Raw genomic sequence first — 23022 nt, 5'->3', positions numbered from 1 at the left:
AGACAAGTTGCTTGTTAAGAATCTATAGGATTGTTTAAAATTATTCATAGATCATGGATTCATGCGGTTTAAATTGTGGTTTAAAACAAAAATAATGCAACTTTGCGAGCAAATTTATTAATTTCCTTTATATAACTTTTAGGTCGTTAGAAATTTCATTGCAACTACAAATATGTACAAGGTTAGTTCGAAAGGGTGTGCAAAGACGGAGTAACATTAATATTAATAAAAAATTTTTGTTCAACCACTTTCTCCTGAGAAATAACTGTATAAAGTTGTCCTAGAGAAATGCGCGGTGACAACCATAACATCAATTGAGTTTACATTTTAGGTCAAATGGCGTTATCTTGGCAACAGAAAATGGGTAGATAACATGCTCCTATATTAGAACAATAAGTCCCACGCACGTTTACACGCTCACACACAAATGTTAAATTAATATGTCAAGTCATCAAAATTAGAGTGGGTTGTATATTATATTCAATTACTTTTGGTTAAATCTGAAATATACGTTAGGCATCAAATTTATAATAACTTTACTGTACCTACCAAATTTTAGTGATGATGATATTAATATAGCTGGTACCACCTTAATAACCTAGCGTATTGCGTAACCTCAATAATGAGACCCAAAAAATCCTTATTAACCGCGACTATCATTTCGGTATCTATAAACTTCTATCCTTTTCTCCACCTGGTATTTTTCTCCCAATACCTAACTAAACTGGCATTTCTATTAATAGTAGTAGACTGTCCTGTTCTTTGTGTAAAAGGACAGCTTTACTTTTAGATCTATTATATTAATTTTGTTTATTTTAGGATGTTTTGTATGTACATTGTGTATTGTGTTACAATAAGTTTTTAAGAGGTCATAACAGTGAGCTTGTCAAGATAGTAACATATTAAATCAATGTGGCATAATAATTAAGCTTTGAATGTACCTTCTCTGGCTCTCGACAATGCCACGCATACACGATTTTCGGTGCCTAAAAATCCAATTTTGTTGTCAGGGTTGTTTCTGACGAGAGATAGAAGTATTATCTTTGATTCTTCACCTTGATAATTATCCACAACTGTAATTTTGACTTTAGACAAGTGGGTATATTTATTACGTTGCTGAAAAAAAGGAAAAACTTTTAGCAAAATATTTTTCTCACGTTGCGGAAGCAACCTCCATCTGTACGGTTTTTCCACAAAGTTTAAATATGGTGGTATTCATGGGACGGATACAAAAATTCCCCAAAATCCGGCAACACATTTGTGCAGCATATTCCGTCGTGCTCCAGATCTTAGGTATTCAAAGGTACAAATGGAGCGCACGGAACACAATAGAGCGGCCAAACCTAGTGTGATTCTTATGTGGTTTAAGAGCCATACTTATATCGTATAGGCTGTCCGGAATATCTGTCCGTTATAGTGTAGGGTATATTTGGCTCGAGGATTTTTAACCAAATCTTCAACAAGCTTCTGCGTTGAAAGAAATATATTCAAGTAGTATGGAAACTACGAACAACAGTGCGAAACAGCACATTCACACAGATTAACGCCATCATGAGTCCCCAAAGCTATTATCGAAGTAGTTTAGTCGGGGTTACCGTGTCGCGGTCGCTCACTTTACTGTAACGTAGGTCGCGTGAAATGTAGGTAATTATTTTATCTAAGTCTAGTTTCAATATGCTTTAGCTTTTATACTTCCTGTGGTTGTGGTGTATAGCTCTCTATAGAATTTCTCAACCTCGCATCAAGATCTCGCAGGTTTAGAGGAGAAGAAACTACCACAATTCGTCTCCAGTTGTGTCAGTATTGAAGTGTAGCAACTCGAAGATAGGCGAATTTGAGATCTATCTTTTAGTACGCCAGCAATCAGACGCATCTGTTAAAGCATGTGTATCTTTTTTTCATAAGCTCGAGTGCATGGACGGAGAAATTTTTGGTTTTATTTGTAAGGTAGGTCTTAAGAACTTAGACCCAACCTATAGTTTTCATAAGCTTGTTCAAATCATCCACAGAATAGCATTCTAGGCCATAAAAACGCAGTACCAGTTGAAAGCTCTCGGGGTTTTGGATATGAGAGCGTGTAAACCGGAGTGTTGGTTTTATCAGTCTGACCCTTTCCAGCTTTACATTATTCAATATGCTTCTTACCATACGGCGATCGCTCTTTTCAAGTTTGCGAACATTTTGCCTCTGTGGTTCCGTTGCCCTAACCAAACGACCCACTGTCAGTTCTGCACCGGTACGGTCACTTAGCCTTGTGTTCAAAGCCCTAACCAGAACATTGTAGTAGATATCTGAGGCAAATATGACTTCTAAAATATCCTCATATATGACTTAAGGATGGGACTTTCGCTCGTGGGGCTATGCCGTGTACGGCGCGTATACCTGGATAACCTTCAACAAATACGACTTGGTAATTTCATGTTTATGGTACATCACCCTTCCCAATACACTGCCGAATTACTGTTAGTGGGTAGGTGCACAAGTTTCCGGATTTCAAGATGATCGAAAGTATAGCCCAGGGCGACTTGCTCATCGATTATTCCAGCTCGATCATATTGTTCGGTTCTCTAAGTGTGTTGAACATTGCCAAGTCTAGTTAGAGGTTGGCAGCGGTATCTATCTCATTATGAAACTAACCAAGTTTAAATGCTCCCGACTGTTATAGTAGCAATGTTCAAAATTTATTACACACCATTGAATAATTTCAGTGTGTATCCTGATACTGAAACTATTCAATGGTGTCGTTACTCAAATTTACTTAACAAAATTCTACTACTGAAGAATTCTACTTTCAGTATTCCAGTTGTTGTGTTTTTAAAATTATTGAAGAATTAATTTTACCCTTTCCCGAATTTGTGTGCGATTTGGACGAACTTGCATATCCCTAACGCTTCATCTGTACATTTGTAAAACTTTAGTTTGCCTGGAAGGAGTTTGGTAAGGAAACAGAAGGAGGATACTTTTTGGTCGCGGGATTACAAAACACTGCGCAACAATCTTGGACTAAGTATAAAAACATACTTTTCTCAAGTAGAACATTTGGCCAGAGTAGGCAGCTAAAATTGTGACGTCTTCGGGATTGTAGTCTTGCTGCATCAGATAGTTTGCCAATCCGAGGACCATGTCTCCCTCTTGTTCATTTGTTTTGCTGGCACTGTCTTCTACAACCTAAAACATTCCGCCAAGTCAGATACCAATGTAAAGGCGGGAACATATGTACTTAAACATGCCATGTATGCTGACATCACCGAAAATGTTACTTTTTCTCAACATGCGTTTCATAGGCGATTATCTGTGAATCCAAGAAGAAATGGATCAATTAAAACTTGAACACAATTTTGTTGCAGAATGTTGCGAAGATCCAATTTAAAAAATTAGTGGTAATCTTAGTCGTTTTCAAGGACCATAAAATAGTCACAGTAAAATGCATCCACGTTTCTAGTTTTAAATAAAATTAAACATAACCAAAATAATAAGTAATCTTAACATTTATATTATTATTATTATTATTAAACTCTTTATTTGTATACCACAACATTGACATATTATTAAAATATAACAAAACAGAAACATATCGAAAGAAGTAGTAATACAAAAGGCGGCCTTATCGCTTAATAGCGATCTCTGCCAGGCAACCTTAGAATTAGGAAAAAAAAAGAAGAGGAGAATAGACTGCTGGTGGTACAAATATTAAAATACATACATGCGAATAACTACATGCTAATACATAAACTAGTGTACACAAAAAGATAAAAAGTAAATAATATAATTATTAAATAAAGATAAAAATAAACTAATATATATAATAACAACACTTACATATTTAAATACTATAACATACAATAAATGAGTAAGTATATACATACTATTAATAGTCGTTAACAATATAATGGGCCTTAACTGCTCTTTTAAATATCGCCAGTAATTTGGATCGTCGTATGCTCAATGGAAGCGCATTCCACAATTGCACAGCTCGTACGCTAAACGAACGCTTATAAATTTTTGTCCTATGATAAGGCATACACAGCGTCAGCGCAATGCACGATCTTAAATAAGAATGCTCACAAAGAAAAGTGAACTTCTCTTTTAAATAAGCGGGAGTTTTTAGATGAAATAACACACAGTACAGAAGTGAAAGTACATGCATATCCCGGCGACGACGAATAGGAAGCCTTTTGAGTTTTTGTCGAAATTCGGAAACATGGTCATATTTGCGAAAGCCAAATATGAACCGAATAGCAAGATTTTGAAGACGCTCAAGTTTATTAAGCTGATCCTCGGTCAGATTAAGAAAGCTTGCATCCGCATAATCGAGAATAGATAGAAGGAGAGAATGTGCTAGCATAACTTTGGTCGGAATTGGAAGAAATGATTGCAGCCTCCGCAACGAGCTCATCGTCACAAACACTTTCTGACTCACTGTCCATGACAATTCCCGGTCGAGGTATACACCAAGATCTTTAACAGAGTCACAAAAAGGAATAGCGATGCCATTATAAATAACAGAAGGAATGCTCAGCCAATCAACCCTCGCGATCATGCCTGAGCTACCAATAACGATAGCTTTTGATTTTGCAGGATTGACCTTTAGCCTATATTGCCTGCTCCACTCAGAAATTGCAGCCATATCATTATTTATAGCTGCAACAGCAGAACCAAGATTTTGAAGAAGGTAGATGACGATATATTTGGATATCATCTGCATACATGTGATAGAGAGAAGAGATTTATGAGTTAAAAAAACATAGAAAAAAGTAAAGGAGATAACACGCCACCCTGAGGTACCCCAGCCGTAACATCACACCAAGACGAAAAGGACTCGTCAATCTGAATGCGCTGTCGACGGCCATTGAGGTAACTCCGAAACCAGTCTATTACTGATGGAGATATGTTAATAGAGCATAAAAGACTAAGCAAGATGTCAAAGTCAACTGTATTAAAGGCATTGCTAAAGTCAAGCAGGATAAGAATTGTTAGCTGCTTGTTATCCATCGCCCATCGAATATCATCTTACTAGAGCGGTAGCCGTACTATGACCAGGACGAAAGCCGGATTGCAAAGACGATTGCAAAGACGATTGCAAAGAACTGAGAAGGTTATTCTTATTAAGAAAGAGACTAAGTTGTTGAGATACGAGTTTTTCAAGAACTTTTGAGAGAAATGGTAATATAGAAATGGGGCGAAAATCAGAAAACGATGAAGGGTTGTTTTTTTTAGGTAGAGGAATAATCTGAGCAAACTTCCATTCTTCAGGGAATTTGCTACAGAGAATGGAAGAGTTTAAGATATGGGTTAGAATAGGGGAAACAACGTCAAGAATTGGAATGATCATATTACGGGTAATGCTATCTACACCAACAGCATTCGATGCAACGGATATTATGCTCTTCTAAACCAGTGGCGTTCCTAGGGTTTTGAATTTGAGCAAGCCCAGTTACCTAAAGGACAAATTTAACTCGTCATGATCTCTATTATACGTACTATATATATATATATATATATATATATATACGTACTTTATACAGTCACCATTCTTGTTGTGCTAAATGACAAACAATATCAACAAATCTTTGAAAAACACTACGGTTAGGGTCAGCACGCGAATTATGATAAAGAAGTTTCTATGCAATGTTTGCCAAAATTAAAAAGTAAATCATAGTAATCCCAAGTGTTTCTTTGAGTTCTGCTCTCTTTAATTCTTATAATGCCTGGTAATTTATGTTGTTACCAGCCGCGTTCCAAGTATTCTTTTCATTACAAAAAAATATAACGCCAACAAACAATTTTTAAATTAAAAAAATTTACCTGTTGTTCGCCAATTATTTTTTGATTTCGCAACATAAACAATTTACACACAAATTGAGCTGATATTTAACAATATTTACTATAATTTGTAAGAAAACAAACCAGCAAAATGCACTATTCAAATAAAAAAAACAATAATAGTTACCTTACTAACCTAACTAGTTACTAATCAATAATAATGACTCTGTCAAGTGTCAACTTGTTGTAACGCAAACAATAACACGCGTGAAGTTGTTCCAATTCGCTCGCTGGTCATCTTCACTAGCTTCAACTCGCAATCTGGCATTTTATCTCCATAATAAATTATTAAATAATCTAGATTGTCTTTGCTAAATACATTGAAATTTCTATGAGAGAGAGCAGTAAAATAAAAGCCCCATATAAGTGTGAGCGAGACAAAGTGGGACCTCCGATCGCGTACGAAGACACGCGAAGAGCGCGTTAGTGATAGTTCGGCGCGGCGCCGCGCCGTTCGGCTGGTTGCTACCACAGAGTCTACCTGCCAGAGTAACGTAGTGCTTGCAGTAAAGTAGACAAAGAGTATATACATAATTAAGCAAAAGTTAAAACATCGTATTTATATTCTCATTGCTATCAAGTTTTAATTATTTTGTTAATTTCATTTCGGAATAGTCGAGAAAAATTTAAAAGAGATATTTATTGTAACGCAAGCCCGGCTTTTCGGCTTGTATGGTAGTACCGCCACTGTTCTTAACATCACATTCAGATGGTAAAAAGTTAGGAGTTGAGTGGGAAAAAGAAGTCTAAGAGTACGTTCTTTATCGAAACTATTAATTGTATCAGAAGTAGAAAAATGTTTATTTAGGAGTTCGATATCAACGTTAATAGGAGATCTATGAGATGAATTACCCACTCCAAGAGATTCAAGAAACTTCCAGGTTTTAGCAGTGTCACCACTTTCAACAGACTTATGAATATGGCGTCGTTGAGCATCCCTACACAATGTATTACAGCGATTCCGTGCTTTATGATATTTTTCCCGTCTAGCGTCAGTATTATTTGTTTTGTATTTATATTTCGCCGCGATCTTTTTGTCCATTAAAATTTTTATCTCTTCCGATAACCAAGGCGCCGGTAGATGTTTTAGCTTGATTGGTCTTAACGGAGCATGCGTATCGTAGAGTTGCGTTATCAGGGAATTAAATATCTCAATTTTTCGGTCAACTGAGTCAACAGCTGCGATAGCCGCCCAGTCCAGATGACTAGCATCATCACACAAGCAACGGCTGTCAATTCCTCCAAAGTTACGCCGCAGAAGTACCCTCGATTTTGCTTTAGGTGGACGTATTTTATATGAAAGATAAATCAAATAATGGTAAGAAAATGCATCGGCAGGACACTGGCCATGCTTAAAGACAAAATCCGGAGAAGTTACCATAATAAGGTCAAGAAGAGAAGGAGTACAACCAGGAGAATAATGCGTAGCAGCAAGGGGCAGGACACACAAATTACAGGATTCCACTGTTGTCAAAAATTTCTTGCTGCGATAATCGTGGCTATAAAGAGGAACTTCTTTCTCTAATAAGGATTCAAATGAACGAAAGTAGTCAGAAACGTATGGTGGACAATAGAACACTCCAAGAAGAATTTTGGTATGGGATATAAGAACTTCAACTAGTAGGTGCTCAGCAGCATCAGGTAAGGGGGGTTGTGAAGACACACTAATAACAGTAAAAGGAATATCAGAACGCACGCACGAACTTCGTCATTTTAACCTATCGTTTTTTTTACTTAATTGTGTACATTACCGGATATGGTCCGAGGAACTTCATAGATATAATAATATTAAACCTCTTTTTGGAATACTGAGCATCTGAATAAGGTAAACAGTAGGCTAGATTGAAAGAAAAACTGACAAAATGTTAACGAACCTCCTCCATGTAATTATGGGTGAAGAAGAAAACGTTACTTGTAACGCCTCGCACGTTGGGAAAGTCCTGGACAGAGGGATGGTCCTGCAGGTCGGAGTAAATTGCCGGAGTGATCAGTGCCGAGATCTGCGGCCGCATACGATGTTGCACGGTGAGACGCCGGCTGTGTACCTCGTTCATAATCATACGCTCGAACAGCGAAACTTCGATATTATAATGCCTCGCCAGCTTCATGTATGACGCCGAAGGTCTGAGCTGCTGGTGATCCCCTGCGAAACATTGATTCAATTCAATTTGGAGCTTTCAGCTCTACACAGAACTTTTAGCCCAAGAATAAAAAATGTTCCAGTATTTTAAAAATACGAAAGTACTTTATAAACGAACTAGCGGTTCCCTACAACTTCGTTTGGTAAGTTTCCTATACAAAGTTCCATCAGCTATTCACACTACCTCAACCCACCGTGAGGCATAACTCCGCTTGCGCTATTACTTCGTTTGCTCGGAATCGAAGGGTCGTAGCGTGATGATGATGATGACCTTTTAATAATAACTTTTTTATATAACCTTTTTAATTGGACTTATTTTTTTGCAATACGTTATACGACTGGTAGTTTTATAGATTGTTTGATTTTTTTTTAAGGGCTTTTACAGATATTATACTTATAGATGAAATATTATATTAGTTACATTAAACTCACCGATAAGAATTAGATGTTGACATCTTTTTGTTAAGCACGTAATTATGTGCTGCTCTAACACTTCCGCAGCTTCTTCCACTATGACTAAAATTGAAAAAATCGTTAGCAATTAAAAATAATAAATGTATTTATTTTTATTTATTTATACTCTTTATTTGCACACAAATAAAAATACAGAAGAAGAATAAAAGAAAACACAGACAGAAGAAGTATACAAAAGGCGGAATTATATATTATAATATTAAATATTTTCTAATGACAATGTGAGATGGTGATAACAAAAAGAACACCCGGCTAAGTTTGTCGTGGGCTTCTTCTTAGACCAGGGCGCGATTGGAACCCTCGTAGCTTTAGTTTTAAGTTTACGATTGTAGTTATCGCTATCACTACTCACTGCTATGTACACATTTTGTATATAATAACGCATCAAAAGTGCCATCTATGTGCCTATTTGAATAAAGAAATATTTGACTTTGACTTTTCTATACAAGTCGTCTTCAATGTAAACGTTCGTTGAAAAATGTTTATTGTTCAACAGCACAGCATAAATTACAAGTAGGCTTATAAATTATGTTATGTAGTACTTCATTACCCAATCTTATGTAGCACACAAACTTTGAAAAAATATAGTTCGTTTAATCTGTTGCTTAATTAAAAATAGAAATTTGTATATCTCACAATTACATACAGTTACTTAATCCAGTGATAACTGTATGTAATTGTGAGATTTTAACCCCTACCTTATTTAGGTAAAAACCTGTATTACAGGCGACAGTGCTCTGCTTAAATTGTTGACTCGACGATATGAGTGTGCGTGTCCGTTTGTGTGGCCGTACACATATTTGTGTTTGCTTATGTAATATGATCGATACTAATATTATAAATGCGAAAGTGTGTGTTTTTTCTGTGCTGTTAAAGTTAGTGTTCGATGCCCACTAGTATGCATCGAAACCGGTCCGCGGGTCGCGGGCTCCGCGGGGGGCGACCTGCGAGCTCGAGTTACGTGGCCCACGCCATCATTCACGCATTGGCGGTCTCAGTGCATTTACAAAACTTTGTAACAAAATAAATCCTAGTAAACCAGCAATAAGTTTAATTTCAATGCATAAACATTAATAAAGTCCAAATTATATATACACACAACAGTTAGTGAAGTAGCACTTGAAAGCTTAAATTATCTTATGATAACAATTGAGATGTTGAATTGATAATTATTCTTTGTAAAGTCAACATCTCAATCAATCAATTGAAGTCAGTTATAAATTACACCATACAGATTCTCCTGCTGTTTGCAGGCTGCGGAGTATAGCAAATGAAGCTTAATTTTCATAATTAATTAATTCGATTAGTTTTCCTGTTATAATAACATTTTTAAATAGGTGTAGATTGTAGGTATTTAAGCGATATTCCAAAAAGGTATAATCCTCAATGGCGAGAGAGCATTAGTACCGTAAGTAACCTTGGCGCTTCAAAAGCGCTTATGCGAGCTACGCAAATAGAAGATTAATGACCACTATATTATATAAATGCGAAAGTGTGTTCGTTTATTTGTTAGTCCATCCATAACATCAACTTGATTCCAACCAACCAATCAACTTTATTTTTATTATGGAGTTAGTTCAAGGCCGCCCCTTGAGTAACATACTCTGTATCCCAGGAAAAGAAACAGTTCCCATGGGATTTGTAAAAAAAAAACCGTATAAATGCGGATGAGGAACGCGGGCAACAGCTTGTTTGAATATGCTTACCAATCGGTGGAGCCAAGGCCTTGATAAGCTTTCTTAACCTCGCAGCACCACTAGTAGTCATGCCAATGACTTTGTGATTCTTCAACAGCTCATAGTCCACTATCATCCGAGACTCTTCGTATTCAGCACTAGCTGTTCTTAGCTCGTCCTGAAATAACGAAACAGCGTAGTCATTTTATTTTTGTAATAGTAAGCTATCTGACAATAAGTGCATCACACATGCATGTTTGTTAAATGTACTACACGTTAACTTTTTCTAGCCTTAAGTTTAGTTGACATAGGGAACAATAGTTAGAATCGAATGGAAAACACATAAGACGAAAATTTTCTACTCGAACCTCGTTAAAGACTAGTGCATATAGAACTTAGCAGCTTTAGCAAGTACTAATGATTTTTACAAAATTTTCCGTCGAAAGTCCGATCTAACGAATTGTAGGCAATTTTGAGCTTCAAGCGAGTCCAAATAAAATCCATTTTACTGCGATATTCAAGTATTTCCATATTCGAAAACGAATTCGAGTAAAAGGGAGTAAATCTTGTACCAAGGCTTCCGATCACAAACGCGGGATCTATAAGTTTTTAAATTATTATCACGTCAAATATGCATCCAAATAACACGTGGTTAAGATCCAAATTCAACTAATAAAATGCATTATATCTAGAGGTAGAAGTATAATGTTTCTTTTTCTATAATTATCAACTAGACTATATTTTTTTGCTGTGTCAACGTATGACGGACCATTTAGTCAGCACACGCGGATAAAGCAATCGATAGCGCTTTTTTTCTGACTTGCTTTAAGAATACTATTAGTTAAGACTAACTTTATAACTACCAGCATGATATATAGCTTATGTGACTAAAAGACTTCCTTGTATTATGTATAGGTTAAAGATGTTTTTATATTCATTTATATAGTTTATCATGTTATCTAAGTATTACATTCAAACATAGAAAGGTTGAAAGCTCAGACCCCCTACTTTTTCCTTTACAAAATCTGAAAGTATTCAAGAAAAACAATAGATAAATTCGTGCTCGTTTCACACGCAATTGTTGATACCCGAGAAACCAAAATCTACTTAAGTTAAGTATGTACTTTTTTTTCTAAGGAAAGAAAACTTGCATTAAAGATGGGTATGGCGATACCTGCAGTGGTTGAACCTTCTCTCTAAGATCATTTGCAACATAGTTAGTCCACTTAAAATACAGCATCCAGCGATCAACTGGGTTCAGACTGGTCGGATCACGTATGTTAGCTTGGTCGCTGACTTCAACTCCTTGGTTGTAATAGGATCTCATCTCCTACAAGAAATTAACATATTAACAATAACATTATAGTAATTCATGCAACTTTTGTATAATAAGGGGTATTAAAACACGAAGCGTAGCAGTGTGATAATTGTTGAACTAATGTTTCCACATTCGTGTTTTAATGACGGCCGACTAGCGCAGTTGGCAGCGTCCAAGCTGCCTGCTTTCTGAGTCCAAGGTCGTGGGTTCGATTCCCATAACTGGATAATGTTTGTGTGATGAACATAAATGGTTTTCAGTGTCTGGATGTTTTATCTGTATATTATAAATATTTATGTATATTTTTGATAAAAATGTCTATCAGTCTTCGTAGTACCCATAACACAAGCTACGGGGCTTTGGGGCTAGATGGCGAGGTGTGTATTGTCGTAGTATATTTATTTGTTTTATTTAATACCCATTATCATACAGTGCATAAATAACGTATAATAGATGTGTGTGTACAGTTGCATAAATAACTTATAATAGATGTTCGTGTGATTGATGAAAACAACATACGTCGAACATCCGGATTAAGGTTCTCGTAACAATAATTTCCCTATGCAAATCATATTGTTCTCGTCTTTTTGTAGCATTTCTATGACGCGAAATCAAATATTTTATATGTTCTCGGCCTTTGTCTACTGAAAACGAAGTCTGTATATTCATGTCAAAAGTTATACTTAAATTTTCAGTATCTAAATCATCCAAGACAAAATTATTTCTGTCATCTATATCGTCAACTGTATTGTTGTTGGGATGTACATTTTCTTCATCTTCAAACTTAATCGGTTCGTTGAAGTCATATACCACATTTTCAAACAACCAACAATATAACGGATCTTTGAAGTTTCCATTAGAACGTTTATAAATTTCGCCAAGAACTATACTCTCTGGAACAAAACTTTGAATACAGTTGTGACTTAGGACACAAGTGCTTAAGGATTGAATGCATTCTTGCGCTCTTTTTAATTTAAGAATACACTCCTTTAAGTTTTGTCTTTGCTCAAAGAACAGTCTTCGACTCGAAGACGGTGCTTGCTGTCCTTTCTTTCGTATGGTATTCAAATTGATGCTCTCCATGGCCGCATTGCGAGACTGGCCACCAATCCGAACGATAGAATTGGTGATCGGTAAGATTGCTTCTAAAAATTGATCTAGAGCATGATTCGTGTAGCATACTAATAGCAAAAGCGATCCTCTAGCACTCTCCAGATTTTCTAGAAATGTCTTAGCTACTTTCACACCCAAATAGGTCTTTCCTGTACCAGGAGGGCCTTGAATAACAGCGAACTCGTGGGTGAGAGCCATTTTGTAAGCCTCATATTGACTTTCATTTAAGTTCATTTCTTCACTACTTGGCCAAGTGTCGAAGTCTAATACTTTAAAAGTTTTGCGTAAAGAAAGTTCAGTTTCCATAGTATATGTTCTATTTTCGTCCACGTATGCTGCTGGCTGTGGTTCAGGCTACGGAAAAAATAACAAAATTTTACCTACTAACCTAATTAATTAATTAATTTAGTTTTTAATTTTGCCGTTACTTAGGAAATAATAAAAAATAATGAGATACAAATGGCACATTTGCAAAAATAATGTGTTAAAACGAAAAAAAAGTTAAGGCAAATCTGTGCTGTTAATATTATATCAAAAAAAATCTAATATTTTTTTATTCAAGGAGGTATATGTACATTTTAAGAGACTTCAAAACGGAGGAGGTTATCAAATCGGATATTGTTTTAAAATGTTGAATAGTTCTTTCTTCATTCGAAAGGGGTTAATTACGAAATGGTCCCATTTAAATTTTAGACAGTGGAACTCTTCAAAAAATGACAGCACCAACCGCGATTAGTGCTTTTGCATTATTTAAGCAAACACACAAGTGACACAACATAACATCACGCCTGTACACTCAAAAGGGATACTAAGTATAATCAATTTTCTAAAGCGAATATTAGCTATCCGTATAGGTATCCGTATCCATACTTTCTGCGAAACTTACATTTACATCAATTATGTACTTTTGCATGACAATATGTTCCGGGAAAGAGGGCTCTTGCATGGCTTTAAGCACATGATAATAAGGTTCAAAATAGACTTCGCTTTCTATCATCGTGTATGTTTCGTTTTTATATAAATTGTCTCCAGCTTCTAAGTCAACCGTTGTTACTGGAATCTGAAACATTTCATAAACCAGTTATTTTATTTACATAAATTCTCATGTGGTGGCGATGACGAGATCAGAATAAGGTTGTCACCACCCCTCTATCTTGTCGTATGTATCGTTCGTTGCGTATGAGGCGGCTAAGGGAACATAACAGAGAACAGGTAGCAGCTTCCTTTGAGCCACAATCTATATATCTAATGCAATCTCCAACCCTTTTGCCAAGTACACTGTGATGATTATAGGCATGCCCTCCCGTTGAGAAAGGCCTTGATTCGAATTATTGGTATCTGATTGTTTATAGATAAGAAAGATAAATAAGACAATTAAAGATGTATCCATCTAATACCTATAAACGAGCAATTCTTGTATGTATATGTATGAATCTCGAAAACGACTAACGGTTTTTATAAAATTTCATTTAATTTTTAGAAAACGTCGTTTTATCTATATTTTCAGACAGTGAAAAATTGCTACAGTATCATTAGAATACAAATATGGTAAATCCTCCATCATCTACAAGGTTATAATAGCGTAGGTGGAAAATCGGGCGGTCCTGAAACCAGAAGACCCCGGTTCGCGTCCAGATGATAATTTATTTAATTTATCGCGAGAAAATAGTCATTCAGGTTACTGATAAAAATTAAAGGGTTTGCCAGCTGAGTTTATATTCTAAGACTATGGTGTAGTCGGTTCGCATATGAGTCACCAGTCGGGATATCAGTAAGTCGATCATTCGCTTTACCTAACCATTTAGCTATGCTAGAGTATCTCTACGTGATCAAATCAGAAAAGAGGAGATCCGTAGAAGACTGACAAAGCTCAGCGAGTCGCGAAGCTGAAGTTGCAATGGGCAGGGCACATAGCTCGGTGAACCGATAGACGTTAGGGTTTTAAGGTGCTTGAATGGCGACCCCGCACCGGTAAACGCAGCGTAGGTCGGCCCCCAACGCGTTGGACAGATGACATCAGGCGAGTCGGTGGGAGCCGCTGGAGGCAAGCGGCCCAGGACCGTGTATTGTGGAGCTCCCTACAAAAGACCTATGTCCAGTAGTGGACGTCGATTGGTTGACATGATGATGATGATGATGATGATGATGATGATGATGATGATGATGAACCATTTATAAAGCTTAAAGCTAAAATTTTAAGCTACCTGTGAGATTCCAGTAGGTAATTAAATAAAAGAAATATTAAAAATTGCTTTCTTTACCTTCCCTTTATCAAGATATTTCACATCTCTATCAAGAATTGTAGCCACAATTAAGTTTTTACATTTGTCCTTTGTGAATAATACGAGCGATCCGAAAATGAAACGCTTGTTATGGTTCCAGTTCATTTTTTTGAATCTTTTCTTTGTGATAGCATCAAATTCCACAACTGAGCCAACTCTCTGCGTTGATACATAGGGCTCCACAAATTTTACGTTGCGGAACACTCTAAATGCGTAAAAACATTAAAAAATATCATTAATTTTTCTTTACATCTTATTTAATATCTATAACTTTCTGATTTTTATAATATAATAACTTTAAACTTATGTAGATAATAAAACCTTTACAATAGATTTGGAGGTGGCTACTGCTTTAGAAACCTTCTTTACTAACATTCCGGTCGCCACAAAAGAATCATGGAACTCTTCAACAGATCTTCTCTTCATAAAAACATTTCTAAATTTAAGAAAAATGGTGACTTCAATAGTTTGAACATTGGAAGTACGAATAAACTTCAAAGTTTGTATTAAACGTAAGTTTATAGAAAATACCTATCATAGTTTAAAGGACTACGTAATTAATAAATAAAGCTTGGGTGTGAATTATTGCTCTAAGCAGGATACTATTCTAATCATTTTAAATGTCAATGTGATAAAAAAAAACACCCGGCTAAGTTTGTTGTGGGATTCTTTTTAGGCCAGGGCGTGTTTAGAACCCTCGTAGCTTTAGTTTTAAGTTTACGTATATGGTTATCGCCATCACCTTACTACCGTGTACACAGTTCTCATGTAATGTACGAATCAACGTGCCATCTATGGGCCTACTTGGATAAAGGTATTTTTGACTTTGACTATTAATCTGCGCAGAGGGATTACTTTTGCAATTATTAGGCATGATGATTTTGAAAAACTTTCAAGTGATGTTCAGATGTGTAATATGTCCAAAAAATGTAGGGTTTGTGTATATAAATTGCAAATTTTATTTAAAAAAATATTAACCGCGAAAACGCTCGCCGGGTGTGACTACACTACACTTACTACACTCGTGAGACGTCACAGGCAAATCAGATATATCTGTCTTAGAAAGTTCTTAGTCCATAACTTAAGATTATGATTTTAGTATTGATAACACATAACCGATAGTTTGACATCACAGAATACTTGACATATGCAAATAGCAAGTGCAGCGATTTTCGAAGTCCAAAGCGATACAAAATTACATGTACAATTCATTCCATGACGTCATTCGGCATTTCACCTGTCACGGCGGATCGCTATAATTTTCAGTTTTATTTAAGTATTGTAAATAAATACTAATCTCACTTAGAATATAAATAAAAAATTCGTTTATATAATTCAGGAATCATATTTTATTAGATAAATACAATATTTTAGCGATTATTTGTTACTGTTCATGATGCACAAAAAGTTGCGATTTTGTGTAGGTACGTCAGTCGACATTTCCAACAAATTGAAAAATATTCCACCTTGCATTTATCATAATGCCATGCAATGTTATCTAAATAACTCATAGCTATAAAATGTATTATTTTCTTAATTAATTAAGTTCCTTTTTAGTTAAATAATTTTCAGTAAGAGTACACACGTGCCACGATAATTACCGTTACTCGTATTTTAGAAAAAAGGGTACACAAAATTTTCACGTGGTGCGCATTATGCTAGCCCTAGCCGAAAATTAAATCTTGCGTGCGAGATAATTAGTCATTTTAACTGGCCTAATTGAAAATTATATCATAAAACTCACCTTATATGGTCATATTTTCTTTTCGTGGGATCTTGTATGAATTGGCCTGGAATTATATAAATTATAAAAATAAAACTTGGTTGATTAAAAATAGGCAAATGGTAACCCAGAGTTAGAAACGCGAACCTTTGCATTGATTGACACTGGAGGAGGTACAAGCCCGCAAGCTGTAAGCTTGCGAGATATAGAAGCCTAGAGTGTAATTATTATTTTAATTCGTAGCATACGCGTTTCATACGACAAACCACCGGAAAAAAACCGGCTAAACTTTTAGTTAATTCCTCAGAAAATAACTGTTTCTACTGTATGAAAGTTTCGTAGGCTCTTATTAGGATATTATTTGCGATCATAACGTTGTGCCTACAATATCGACCTTCATCATGTTTATTCAAAGACGTAGATTGGCTTTTAAAAACAAAGTAACGACCGAATAGGCTGATAGAAGAGATATGCCTGCATGGTCAATGATCTTTGCCTGTCCTAAAAGGTACAAATGAAAAAAACACAACATTAAAAAAATCGTAAAGTATGAGACGATTGGCTGTTCTGTCTACTCTTTTTGTATACCACGCGCGGTAAAGTAATGAGGTGTTTTCCACCCGCAGTTTTGTTAAAGAATGTAAACTTTACGAACATGAGATATGAAAAGTTACTTACGTATCCCTTCACGGAGTGGGCCGAAGCAATCTTCACGGAACAGTCTGAACTGAACGTCCAGGTAGTGATCGACGTCACGATAGCCTCCCTTAACAATATTGGACCGAAGGTACGGACGCTCATCAATCAAATCGCCTCGTCTAGGCACGACACTAAGTTGTCTAAAATCCTCCGGTGGTTCGTGTTCTTCGTCATTTATTTGAGGCTTTATGCGTTGCACTCCGGCCTGTGGATTAATTTACGACATTGAGTTTCGGAATAAAAGCACAAGTAGAGTAAGTCACTTGTTCTTGTATAATCGTCTGCCTGAGTTTTATAATAATAAACTTTGTTCAGCTTCCACACATAAGTAAACTAATGAAAACTAATTACTAATTACATTAAAACTAATTAAAAGTAATTATACACTATTTTAGAAACTAAATGCCTTATCGAAAGGTGCTTCAGCTGAAAAGGCTGCTACCTCAGCATGCTGCTGCAGTATTTGACAACTGCAGCGCTGATTTTCAGGTATAGCCTTGATTGGCATCACGGATTTGCCGGGAAAAGTTTAAAAAGAAGCGATGTGAACTTGACAAGGAGAGGGAGTATACGGAAAAATAAAGTAAAATAATATATATAAAATTATCAAACGATACAATAGTACCACCACCACATAAAAAGAAAAATATATATATATACACATATAAACAGATGTTACGCGTAAGCCCGACAACAAGCAATTAGTCTGAAAGATCCGGAATGTCTTTTTATTGATGAGTTTTTTGATTATCCAAAAATACCTTTTTAATGGCATTCTTGAACGAAATCATTGACTTCCTCATACGGGCTGGAGGTGGAAGGTCATTCCAGACCTTACAGGCAAAGTACTTAAAAGTACCACGAAAAGCAGCAGTTCCATGCCATGGCATTGAGATCCGAGGCGCAGACCTTGTGCTACGTTTTCCATTTTCGTGAGCCCATTTTATTTTTGAACGCAAATATGCTGGTTTGCCTGTGGACATTATGCCAAACAGCATAGTAGCTAAATGGAGTCTACGTCGAGACTCCATGTTTAGCATATTTGCGCTATTAATATAAGGGCTGACATGAGAACGAGGAACTATAGAAAAACAAAATCTGGCGCAGGCGTTTTGGACTCTTTGCACTGACTTTGCTGATCTGGTCAACATACCTGGCCCGTAAACAGTATCAGCATAGTTAAGTTTTGAGAGGACTAGAGTTGAGGTATTGGCGCATTATATATAGAACTTTTAGCCTAAATAAGCTGTTTTTGACTATATTTCTAATGTGAGTTTCAAAGTGTAAGTTTTCGTAAAAATCGATTCAGCTTTCCAAAAATTTGCCCAGAAAACCAAAAAAAAAAGACATTTTCTTTGTATATTCAAGTAGCTTAACGAGAGGCAGTTATTTTATTTTTCTAGTATTTATTGGTAGTTATCCTTCCCGCGATCGAATAAGTAAACGTATGTAGAAAATCTCACTCACACTTCGGGACTCTGGTTAGGTACTACCTATATTTTTTGTTAGTTTTCGATCAAGAAATACTTACTTCCGTTTTTTGTTTTTCATGTTCGGTTAATGCGGTACGTAATTTTATCAGCGTCAAATTGTATTTATCAGGTAGCTCATAATTATGTCTTTCGGCTAGAGCCTCTAAACATAGTTTAGTAGTTCCATCTATCAGAGACCTGCATTTAGCTAAGGCTGTGGACGGGGACAAGGTAGTAATGCATTCACAAAACATTAAAAAATTGCCCCAAAATTCATTAGGATTTTTCCAGTACATACTGTTAACAGACTTGCGTTCTGGATATGGCAGATCCATCAAATAGTTGCGCAAGCTTAGTATAAATGCTGAATTGCATACGTCCAATAGAATTGTCAACTTTAGCTGATCAAATGATGACTGACTAATCTTCGCCAAAAGTTCCAAAACCAAAGCAAATACATCCTGCCTCTCTATGGGCGACTGAAGCAGATTCATGAATGCCTCCTTTTTATCGTTAATTTGTGAAATAATTTCCTTACTCTCTGATTTAGCAAGGTTTTGCAACATCAAAAAACCAATATTACGTGGTGGTGTGTATTTGTTTGGACGATTACCAGAATCGCGAGGTCTTGAATGATTATTTGACCTGTTAGCCTGGTACGCAGAGTTGCTAGGATTTTGGTTTATGCGATGCGGTGCCCGCCCCGTGTGCCCCCTAAATGAAGCTGAAAGATAAAGAAAAGCAAAATTATACTCAGACTACATAGAAATGTAATTTTTATAGTTATCTAAAACGCTGAACATAAGTAAGTTCTTACCTGGAAAATGTTCAAAATTGATTAATAACAATAAAGATCTTATATTTTATAAAAAGTCGTAGATGGTGGCCCCCTTAAGGTTTATATGGTAGCTTTCAAACACTTCCAACTGTGACCGTGTAAAACCACGTCGTTTGAGTTTGATGGAATAAATGTCCACCGAATGCGCCTATTATGCGCCTATTTGGACTGAATGCGCCGTGTCACTACTCACTAGAAATGTGTGTATATATATTATATTATACTTCATATTAATTATTGAGTAACCATTTATATACCCAGACTTGAAATACTAATACTAATTAGTTACACCTACCGACTGACGTAAAATATACGTACCTCCGACTGAATGACTCATTGATGCTAAAGATTGAGCCGAACCGACACGGTAAATTGCTCTATTGGTGTTATGAAAGATTTCACCGCTCGAAGACTGATTCCTCCGCTTGCTACCAGTATTGTTGTTCCTAGCCGTACCTCTATGAGGACCTACAACAAAACATTAAGCCACGTTAAAACGCCTATAACGCTACACGATAATTAGCGCCCTAACCCTAGCTCACGCTGAACGTGAACGCCGAGAGAGTCAAGATGTTGTATCCTTAACCTTACATATCTTAACCTTACATATTATAAATTAAAGTGCCCCACCGCGACTGTCTATCTGGGTGCGGGAAACTCAGAAACTACCAAACGGATTCATAAAGTCTATGAGTAACTGTTAAAGTTAAGTCACAATAACCGCTTTATCAATCAGAACACGAGTACAATCGAAAGTAGATGTCATTCCGATCGTGGTCCTTATTAAATTAATTAGTTTTGTAATTAAGATTAATCATGTGTACCTGTAAACTCCTCATTAAATTATTCAAATTTGGACCTACCTTTTAGAAGTTACGACGGGCATAAAAATGCTAAAATTACGAAAAATGCCGCGGCGTAAGCCAATCAATCTGACCTATGGCAGTCCATTAAATGCTTAGGTACACATTTTAAAATTGAATTGAATGCATTAAGATATCATTAAGGTAGTATAGAATGGAAGATTTTTTTGTTTGTACCCGTCTCCGAAACTACTGGACCGATTATAACCAGTTTTTTACCAACACAAAGCTTTAAAAAAAAATAGAGATAATGTAACCTAAAGTAGCAAAATTTTGCGAATAAAATTCGTTAATTGGTGTGCGCTGACAAAACTACCGATGATTAAAGTACTCAATATACCATAAACAAGCCAAGGAAAACTAACGTTTACCGCGGGATTTGTGAAGTACCGGAATTAACGCGTACGAAATCGCGGGCAACAGCTAGTTATATAGTTATTAAATTAAGCTACTAAAGTCTTATATTAGTAAGTCTTCTTAGTCTTATTCGTAGATAATAGATACATATACAGATAATAGGTATGTATCTATTATCCAATACAGATAATAGAACAGTCGCGAAGTTTAAGTGGCAATGGGCGGGGCAAATATCTCTGACAACTGATGGACGTCGGGGTTCCACTGTGCTGGAATCGCGACCTCGCACCGATAAACGCAGCTTTGGTAGGGACCCCCGACGAGGTGGAAGAATGACGTGAAGCGATGGACTAAAGACTGGCGTATTTAGAACTCCCTACAAAAGACGTGGACTTCGATTGGTTGACATAATGAAGAGGATATAGTTAGTACATTTAAACTAACAGCAACTTTCAGAGCGTGCATAAACGAGCGTGTAAAAAATACTGCATAACTATTACGACGTCATGCCAAGATGTGCATTAATAATATACGCTGCTTGCTAAAATAAATAAAACTGTAAGCCACACTTAAATTCTGTCAATTTCAAAATAAAACCTTTCAAATGTCAGAGCGTGAGTAACACTGCAAAACTATGAGAACTTTATGCCACGACGTGCATCCCTATCCCTACTAATATTATAAATGCCAATGTACCTAAGTTTGTTTGTTACGCTTTCACGCAAAAACTACTAAACCTATCCTCATGAAACTTTGTACACATATTCTTGGAAGTGTTAGAAGTACTTACTATACTTTGTATTCTATATTACATTAAGCTCGGTTCCTTTGGAAGAGGGGATAAAAGTGTTTGACGATTTTACACCATAACTTCGACAAATTATAACCAATTCAAATAATTATTATTGTACTATAGAGCTTATAATATGCGTTTAATTTTGCCCAAACTTTGTGTAGATCTGATGAATGTGGTTGGAGATAGAGGACAGAACTCATCAGTGGACAGCAGCAGATCCCTCATTTAAGGCTTAGCGATACTTTAAAAACAAAATCAAACGCAGACGAAGTCGCGGGCAACAGCTAGTTAATAATGTTCTTCGCTTGCAGAAATAGGTAAAACTGTGAGCACAACTTAAATTGACAGCACCTTTCTAACATCTGAGAGTGAAAATTGCCTGCATAATTATTACAAAAGTATACCATGTTTATCAGTAAGGCCCGGAATGTGTACTACATACTAAACATGCTCAAGTTTTAAAATATTATGCAAGTCTGGATCTTATATATTTAACAATATACTAGGAATAAATAAATAAACCAGTTGAGGTAACTAAATGGTCAAACCTTTTGACCTATTAAATCAGTCACCATACCAGTAAGTGACTTTGGTCAATAATGCTGCTTAACTAGCGTAACTTTGCCCTGTAGACACTGACCATCCACCATCCACCATCATCTCTAACACAATAGCTGCCTCATTGGTTTTGTTTAGTAGGGTTCTGAGAAGTTGTTCTGAAATGTGTTTTTCTCAGTACTTTCTCAGGATTTTTTTTTTTTTTTATCTTGTGCCTTGTAGAGCATGTCAGACTAGTATTTTATGGTCCCAGCTTGTGTCAATGATATTAGATAAAAATCGTTAAAGCCCTCCAATCTGCATTAGAGAAACGTTGATGCTATAAAGTCCTCATCCCTAAAAAAGCCCATTAATGGGACATCAATCGGCTGAGGATGACGATAATGATATCTTAATTTTACCTCTCCCCTGCCTGGTTTCTCCATCAATATATTGTTCTTCATCCATTTATGTAGTGTCATTCAGTGTCTGTAATAGAAATATACATTTTGAAAAGGCAAACAATTAATTCAGATGACCAGCATACTGCAACTGCTGGTATATGCATTATAGCGCTGCCTATGCTAAAATTGGCACCAACTAGAGATTTAATAATAATAATTTTAAAAAAAATAAAGCTTTATTTATTCCATCTAAATTTACAAAAAAAGTTTCAATCCTTACAAACTACTTGTGTTAGTATAAATTAATATTGGCTAGATATTTTATTAAATTGATAACAATTAGCTATACTTATAATAAAACTGTAACTGGAAGATTTCTGTAATTTAATATATTTTGAAAATTTTGACCGGGGGATGCTTTATAATCAACACTCGAGTCCAAAACATATTTTTATTTAATTTTTGTCTGTCCGGGAATCACATGAAAACTACTGAACGGACTTAAAT

At 36.0% G+C, this 23022-nt stretch overlaps 1 protein-coding gene across 1 annotated transcript in view; it reads right to left on the bottom strand.

Annotated features, from left to right (window-relative positions):
- The window catches only part of LOC120628967 (NFX1-type zinc finger-containing protein 1-like), a 48633-nt gene that overhangs the window by 24216 nt on the left and 1395 nt on the right, over positions 1-23022 (bottom strand). The window contains exons 2-15 of the mRNA XM_039897672.1: positions 22534-22600; positions 19877-20026; positions 18780-19444; positions 17228-17453; positions 16571-16616; positions 14806-15031; positions 13431-13604; positions 11951-12898; positions 11288-11443; positions 10144-10291; positions 8396-8479; positions 7698-7966; positions 3022-3168; positions 942-1116 (exon numbers count right to left, since the gene is read on the bottom strand). Of these exons, the coding sequence (XP_039753606.1) occupies positions 942-1116; positions 3022-3168; positions 7698-7966; positions 8396-8479; positions 10144-10291; positions 11288-11443; positions 11951-12898; positions 13431-13604; positions 14806-15031; positions 16571-16616; positions 17228-17453; positions 18780-19444; positions 19877-20026; positions 22534-22579 (3460 nt within the window). The 5' untranslated portion in view covers positions 22580-22600. The remainder of the gene's footprint in view (positions 1-941; positions 1117-3021; positions 3169-7697; positions 7967-8395; positions 8480-10143; positions 10292-11287; positions 11444-11950; positions 12899-13430; positions 13605-14805; positions 15032-16570; positions 16617-17227; positions 17454-18779; positions 19445-19876; positions 20027-22533; positions 22601-23022) is intronic.

This window comes from Pararge aegeria, chromosome 13, assembly GCF_905163445.1.
Source record: "Pararge aegeria chromosome 13, ilParAegt1.1, whole genome shotgun sequence".
NCBI lineage: Eukaryota > Metazoa > Arthropoda > Insecta > Lepidoptera > Nymphalidae > Pararge > Pararge aegeria.
This window is presented reverse-complemented; position numbering and strand designations above follow the sequence as displayed.